This window comes from Neovison vison, chromosome 2, assembly GCF_020171115.1.
Source record: "Neovison vison isolate M4711 chromosome 2, ASM_NN_V1, whole genome shotgun sequence".
NCBI lineage: Eukaryota > Metazoa > Chordata > Mammalia > Carnivora > Mustelidae > Neogale > Neogale vison.
This window is the reverse complement of record NC_058092.1, coordinates 7482607-7490157: the sequence shown is the minus strand read 5'-3', so window position 1 is coordinate 7490157 and position 7551 is coordinate 7482607. Positions and strand designations below refer to the sequence as shown.

General features: G+C 54.8%; 1 protein-coding gene across 4 annotated transcripts in view; it reads right to left on the bottom strand.

Moving 5' to 3' along the window:
- Positions 1-2980: 2980 nt before the first annotated feature.
- KIF1B (kinesin family member 1B) overlaps positions 2981-7551 on the bottom strand; it is a 145957-nt gene continuing 141386 nt past the window's right edge. For all 4 annotated transcript variants that reach the window (XM_044237126.1, XM_044237128.1, XM_044237129.1 and 1 more), the window contains one exon: positions 2981-7397. In XM_044237126.1, the coding sequence (XP_044093061.1) occupies positions 7355-7397 (43 nt within the window). In that variant the 3' untranslated portion in view covers positions 2981-7354. The remainder of the gene's footprint in view (positions 7398-7551) is intronic.

Below are 7551 nucleotides of genomic sequence, written 5' to 3'. Positions count from 1 at the left end.
GAAAAGCCAGAGGAGCAAGCAGGTAAAGCACTCAAAAAGCTAGGTTAAAAGGGGCTGTGCAGAGACCAAGAGTTCCTAAGGAAATCCGACCGCAAGTGGAATGACCAGAAGCACCAGGTAGAAAAGTAACCCGTTCCATGTGCGCTGTTCCGGGGACCTCCTGACGTCCCGTGTGTCAGCTTTGTGGGAGACATGGCGACTCTCCAGAGAGCGACCCTGGCGAGGGACCAAGTGTCCACGAGGCCAGGTTGCAGGAGACACCGCACTCTGTGCGAGCAAGTCGGAGCCAGGGCGCAGTCCGCTGGGGTTGGGGAAGGCATAACCCCTGGGCCCCTCCCCCGTTCCAGGGCTGAGGCCGCCCACGGAGAGAAACTGTGACAAACACTAGTGGCCCTGCGTGTGCTCCCGCTGTGCCTGGCCTCCCGGAGCCCCTGGGGGGCTGAGACCCAGCGCGCCACCCCCGGGGTGTGGCTCTAGCAAAGCTCTCCACCCGCTCTCTTCCCGCGCCAGGTCAGCCTTCCTGCTCACTCACCCACGCGTGCACACGCACACGCACACACACGCGTCTGTACGGAGAGCTCTCTCCTTTAAGACTCCGTGTCCTTGTCCTTTCTCCCCGCTACGGTACAAACGTCCGGAAGAATGACCCCGTGGCAGTACTGCAACCTCCTCTCCTCCCCTCTTCCCTTGAACTACCCCGTGGGCTTCCTTTGGCCCCACTGAGGACGGTGCTGCTCCACTCACCGACGGCCTTGCTAGGGCAGGCGCACTCCTGACGTCTCCTCCCACGTGAAGTGGGCTCCGTTGCTGGAACCTTCCTGCTCCCGCCAGGAACCCCGGGAGAGAAGCGGCCCGGGCGAGCTCGGCAAGCACCGACGGCCCGGCCACTTCCGCGCCTCCCAGAAGAGCCGCTGCCCCCGCGGGCACAGTCCGCCGCGCCTCTGCACGTCCGCACCACGGACGAGGCCCGACAGCCGCACGGGCGTCCCCGTCGGAAGCTGGTAAGACCGGCGGGGCTCGGGCCAGCGCGCAGCCCGCAAGCCGGGATCCCGGCTCCGGGAGACGGCCCGGGGGTCGGGCCCAGCGGTCGGGCCCAGCGCTCCGACCCCCAGGCTCTCGAACAGAACCGTTCATGGTAACCAAGCGGATGACTCTGATCTGCCGCGAGCCTCATTATTTCTTGGTCGGCTCCGGCTCCCTCACGCGTCCGGGACCTCCCTGTTGCCAAAACCCGGTCGCTGCTCGGCTCGACCTTAACCTGCCGCAGCGGCCCTGGACACGGTTCTCACCGGCCCCGTCCTCACGGCGTCCTCAGCCCGGCTGCCCGCGTCCCTCTCTCCGCCGCCCCTCCCCCGCGTCCGTCCTACCCCTCCGGACTTGTCCCGGTGGCGGTGCCCCGGTTCCCAGCGGCGACCCATGCCCGGGCCTCCTGGCCTCCGCCGGGCTGTGTCACCCTCACGCTGACAAGTCCCGAACGCCCCAGCTCTCCCCTTGAGTCCAGCTGCCTCGGCGGCTGCAGAGTCAGGGGCAAATGTCGGGGTTTCCAAGTGAGCGTGACCAGACCAACCCTTCACCGAGCGCCCCCCGCCCCCGCATGCTCCCCATCTTCATCTCACGGCGACTGCGCCCAGGCACCCACCGCTCGGTGTCCTCCGCGCGGCGGTCTGCGCGCTCGGACGTCAGAATATGCCGGTCGGACGCCACCGCCTTCGCTGCTCCTACCTGTGTCCCGGCTGCCGCCCTCCCCTGGGGACACTGGGCGACAATTTCCTATTTTGTCTCCCTTCCTCCACGAGCCCCCACCCACACCCCCACAGGCTGTTTTTCACTCAGCGGTCAGAACGGGCTTCTGGAAACAAATAGGACCATGTGACTCACCGCCCCCAAACCCTTCACTGACTGCTACTTCACGCTAGCGGCCCTGGAGCTACCTAAGCCTTCAACACCTGGTCTTTGGCTACTTGGGGCCGCCACGGCTCTAGCGCTCTGCCCCTTCCCCAGACGGGCCTCCTTGCTACCTCTGGGCCCTACCGAGGACACTGCTGCCCCAAGGGCTTGGCTTCTCTGCCTGGAGACCTCCTTGCCCAGGCTTGGCATGCACACCCGCTCCCTCGTTCAAGTGTCTGCTCAGAAGTCCTCCGCCAACACAGGACTTCCTGACGACAAGCTCTAGAAGGATGCCTCCCTCCCAGCCCTTCTCACCTTCCACTCAGCGGCCATTCGCTCTGTCACTGACCACTCGACATTACACATTCCACATTCATGACACAAAGGTCTTTCCTCAAAGGGACAAGAAGCCGGGGCACGTTCTGTTTGCTGCTGAGCTATCGCACCCTGGGCGCGGGCATGGGGTGGCCGCTCAGACGGGCACTGACCCCATGGCCGCCCTTTGTTTGAATGCCGCTTCTCCCTCCCGTCTTCTGTCCTGCCTCCCCCCAGACCACTAGGACACTGGTCCCTGCTCACGCTCTGCTCCCAACGGGAACTTGTGACACTCAGCAGACATGGCGCGTGAGTCCCCTCTCCACCAGCAAGACCACATCACCCGCGGGGGAGCCCCGGGTAGGTACGTAGGACGGGCTTCGGCAGAGCCCGGACAGCACTTGGGAGGAAAGCATTTTCAAAGAAACAGCATCTGGCTTTAAAATAACCCCACTCTGAATGATCAGAAAAGAACACGTAGGTCACACCACAGTAACATCTTTGCAAGTCAAGAAAGCTTGTACAGGGGCGCCTGGGTGGCTCAGTGGGTGAAGCCTCTGCCTTCGGCTCAGGTCATGATCCCAGGGTCCTGGGATCGAGCCCTGCATCAGGCTCTCTGCTCAGCAGGGAACCTGCCTCCCTCCCTCTCTCTGCCTGCCTCTCTGCCTACTTGTGATCTCTGTCTGTCAAATAAATAAATAAAATCTTAAAAAAAGAAAAAAAAAAAGATTGTGTCGGTCCAACGGAGGAGAACAAACACACGTCCAGAGCCTTCTGATGCACTGGTTGTACCTTTATTATGTCTACCTCGTTCACTAAGAGTTCCGTGATGCAAGGTTACCATACACAGTTAGATAATGTCCGCATTGCACATCTAAGGCTATACAGCAAAAGAACCAGAATTAGTACAAATACAAGAACTATATTTACATTCTGTATACTCAAGCTCCAAACATCAGATAATATTTACATAATAAAACATGAAAATGAAAATCTGAAATTAATAATGTACATTGTTGCTAATGTGCTCAACTCCTTACTGGGGAGAGATCAGTTTGCAAAGTCTTGGTTCAGAAAGGCCACGTGTGCTCCACGGGTTCCGTGGCAGCGCACGCGGATGGTGAGGAGAGACCCGAAATCCCGACGGTGGCGCCTTGCACGCGAGAGGGCCGGTAGAGTCCTCGGACAAGCCGATGCCAGAATGTGCAGCCTGGAGAAAGGGAACCTGAAGACATGAAGACGACATGCAGCAGCCGGGGTCTGGCAGGAGACCAACCTCAGCTCAGACTCTCTGAGCACAGCTTTTAACAGGACATTTGCATCAACTCTCATTCTTTCCTTTAAATGATCAGAAGCTTTCCTAAGATTTCATAGGGCTCAAATCCGAATTTCATAAATGGCCTTTTGAACTACCGCAGATCATCTCTCAGCTGACATTTCCGTTTCCTAAGGACGCACACTCAGTCCATCCCCGGCACACAGTCACGGTCTGGCCGCAGGCGGGGTGGGTGCCGCCGCCACAGGGGACAGCCCCCGTGCACACAAGTCCGAGGCCTCTGGCAAGTACATTCGGCAAACCTTCTGAGAGCAGCAGCAGAATTAGTGTCTTTGTAAGGAGCAGGTTAACAATCACATTTCAGAAAGGGAACCCAAAGCAAAAATGAAGGACCCAAGTCTAACAGACCGACCAGCCCTGCCCCGTCCTGGAGGACCCGCGTGGACACAGCGCGAGGAAATGGGAGCGTACCAGAGCTGCCCCGCACTGGGTCATCTGTTCTTCCCCAAGCCAATGTGCAATTCGTTACAGCCTTATAAATATACAAATACCTTAAAAAATTAAATATCCCTGTAAATCACAACAAGCAGCAGGCAACAAGTCTTTGCTTTGAAATATGCGCCAGGAGAAGTCATTTTTAGACCCCTAAAGATCTTTCACAATGATTTAACTTATTCCCTCACCATAAAGAGCTGAAAAGCCCCACTGAAGATATGGAGTAGTTGCGGAAGTTCAATGCAGCGGAAGGGGGAAAAAATGTAAAGCAACCGTGGTTTCTTAGCCGGGAGAAATCACTTTCCTTCCCCTCACAGTGAAGGCTTGAGCGCCTAACGATGGGCTAGGATTTGGGTGCGCACCCCGCTGCCAGCAACAGCCCTTCCCTGCGCCCCCGGCTGTGTGCACGGCTGGCCGGCCCCGCACAGCGCGCCTGAGAGCTGGCTGACTCCCAGGCCGGCGCAGAGGGGAGGCGGCTGTGGCGCTGGCCCCGCGGGGGCTGTGAGGTCAGGTTTGGCTTGGGCAGGAGGCAGGAGGGCGGGGCCGGGGGAGGACGTGATGACTTTTAACTAGTACTCATTTCTCCTTCCTTTGTGTAGGAGCTTTTTCTTTTCGTTTTTTGCTTGTTTAAAGGAGTGCTTTTTTGGGGGGGAACCACATTAAAAAGACCCTCAAAAGGTAGTTTCCCTGACTACTAATATTAATATGTTAATATTAAATAGCAGCTTTCCTGCCACCATGGCTTCAGTTAAAGCCTCATAAGTAGTTCCTGCTATAAATGGTCTCTCAGCTTTGAAGTGGGGCTGGATCTGCCCAGAAAGGGAACATTAATCCTGAAACCGTTCCAACTCCAATCTGGACACGGGCCACTGAAGGAGAAGGGGAACCAATAAGGACCGTCCTCCTCAGCTGGTGGGAAGCACCGGCGCCAGAGACCGCTGCCGGACGTGGACGTCCTGCTTCCTCAGGGGCCCGCTCGCCCAGGGGTGTTACGAACAGTCCAGTGCCGCCCGCTCTAATCTCGGGCACCTCCAAAGCAAAGACTTTCCAAGCCAGTTTTGAGTTAGAAGAAAAACCAAATGTCTCTTCAGTATATCACATGATTTGACTCCCCGTCAGCCCTCCCCACCTCCCTCTGCCACAGACATGGGTCCCTCTGTCAGACTTCAAGACAAACAGCAGCGGCACCCGTGACTTCATTTTAAAATGTGACCTTCGAGTTTCATCTTCATTTCCCTGAAATCAGATTTCATTCCGGTCCAGCAGCGGTCTCTAAACACCAACAGATGCTGGATTTGAGTCTACACCAGAAGGGCACAGAAGGGCATACTGTGCCCATTAGACAACGATGGAACCTTTAACTACATTAAAAATCTCACGCACTGCTTAGAAAACAAGCAACATTATAGTTAATGACCTATGTTTTAAGGAGAGAAAAGAAGTTAAAAAAAACCTAGAGTTTTTATTGATCACTTTTCAGCTAAGATCACAGCCTGGGGTTTCTAACCTTTCTCTCAAGCTTGCCATGATTCACTTTTCCTCCTCTCTGCAAGGCAACTCTACCGAAGCCAGAAGACCTGTTCTCAGAGATGAGCCCAACCAGGAGGTCAGAAGCAAGGGTCCACTGACACACGCCTGCCCAGCTCTATTCCACAGCGGGCACGAGCCCCTGCCCTGAGCTGCCTGAAGCAGAAAATCAGCTGGTCCGCACCACCAGAAAGGCAGCAACTTCAAGGCTGGAGGCCCTCAGTCTCCACGAGGTGAGAGAGGGCAGATACTTTCCTGAATGCCTGAGGGACAGCCAACAGAGGTGTGTGTGAGGGGGGTAAGGGTGGTACAGAACACCCCACATCAGCCGGCAAAGCAACTGAATTAATCTGCAGGCCTTCCCTTCCCCAGGCCATTCCTATAAAACTTCCTGGCAGCTGAAAGAAAAAAGAGTATCTCATCATCTTCCATGATGGCGTCTGTAGGCAGATGCCCCTGTTCTGTCAGAGAAGGAGACTGTCAGCAGCGAGCTTCCTCTTTCTTCGCCTGGCAGTATTTCCACTTCCCATGAAGGCAAGGTGGGGGCAGCAGCCAGCCACTGGGGTCAGGGCTCAGGTGTGCCTCTGCTCTGCCCCCGGTTGTCCTTTTGTTCTTTCTTTTTTTTCAGTGGTGGGAGGGGATTTGTTTTAATCTCTTGATCCAGGAGGCAAAGCCTGCCGAGTCTGCTTATTTCTGAGTATGGGAGGAGACGCATTACTGAAAGCATTTTCCATTTGACAGGGACCACTGGAGACGACCCCTGGATTCAGAGGGAGACTTCCAAGTCTGTACTTGAAAGTTACATTTCTTTGATCAAAAGGAGCTACAACAATCACAAGGTCACTACTCAGCATTACCAGAATTATAATGACAACAATGACCATCAAATTCATTAGCAGAAAGTCACTCCCGTCTTGTGGGACATTTGTGTATGACCCCGCACTAATTCCAAACTGTACCGCCACCGCTAATGCCAAGAAGAAAAATGAGAAACTCTGAGAGAAAAGTGGCTCACAGGAGCGCCTGCTGGGAGGCCCGATCCTCCTCTCACGGTTGCCTCCCTTCGTGATATGACGTCAGATCCCACGGTCCTCTCAAATCCACGGTAATATCCTGGGCTCGTCCCTTCCTACAAGGTCAGCAGTAGCCACCATTCCAGGCCTGCGAAGAAGTCCTGCCTTCTCTCTTCTGCTAAAAGAAAACTGCATAACTGCATTCTAAATAAGCTCTGCTTTCAGAGAACACACCTGTGCCGTTTCTAAACTCATGACCACCTTTTCCCTGAAAGGAAAATGCAGGGATTTGCAATGGCAAAAAGAGATGGAAAGGGAAAAGCTACGTTTTTTCCTTTTAGGTTCTAAAAAAAGCTAGATGTTTCCTCCCAGAGTCTCTAAGCCACCCCCCTACCCAAAATTAAAGTGACATCACAAATAGAGAAAAGGAAAAGAAGTATTATGTGGTCTTAAAAAACAGACAAAGATATCCAAAGACAGCAGTACAGACATCACAGGTGGTCATAATGGGGACCTATTATACAAAAGGAAGTCAAAAGACACGAAAAAATAATCTGGAGATTCACTGGATCCCCTCTGGGTTGTTTTTGTTTTTTTTGTTTGTTTTTCTCCCTTTTGTTAGGCCACATGCTACTACCAAGATTCTCAGCACAAGAAAAAAGAGAAGGGTACGGAGCAATGGAGACGGGGGCGCGGGGAGCTAGAAAGAGTGTTGACAGGAGGGAAAGCGGTTATTCCACAGGCTTACACACGAGAGGGGCCATCAAGAATCACAGAGAGAAGTGAGAGGCAACACTTTCTTTATCTCTCACAGGCGAGTGAGGCTGCTCAGCCCAGTCACTTAGTCCTTCGGTTCGCTGGGGCATCTGCGGGAGAGTTTTGACCTACAGGGGACAGAGGAACAGGGCGGATTAGAAAGCTGGATCCAGATGTCCCTCCCGCCAGCAGCCCCTCCTTGGGCTCCTTCCCCTCCAGCACTCAAGGCCCAGGACTCCAGGCTCCTGAGTAAGGAGGCTAAGCTGTGGGGGCCCCTGGGAC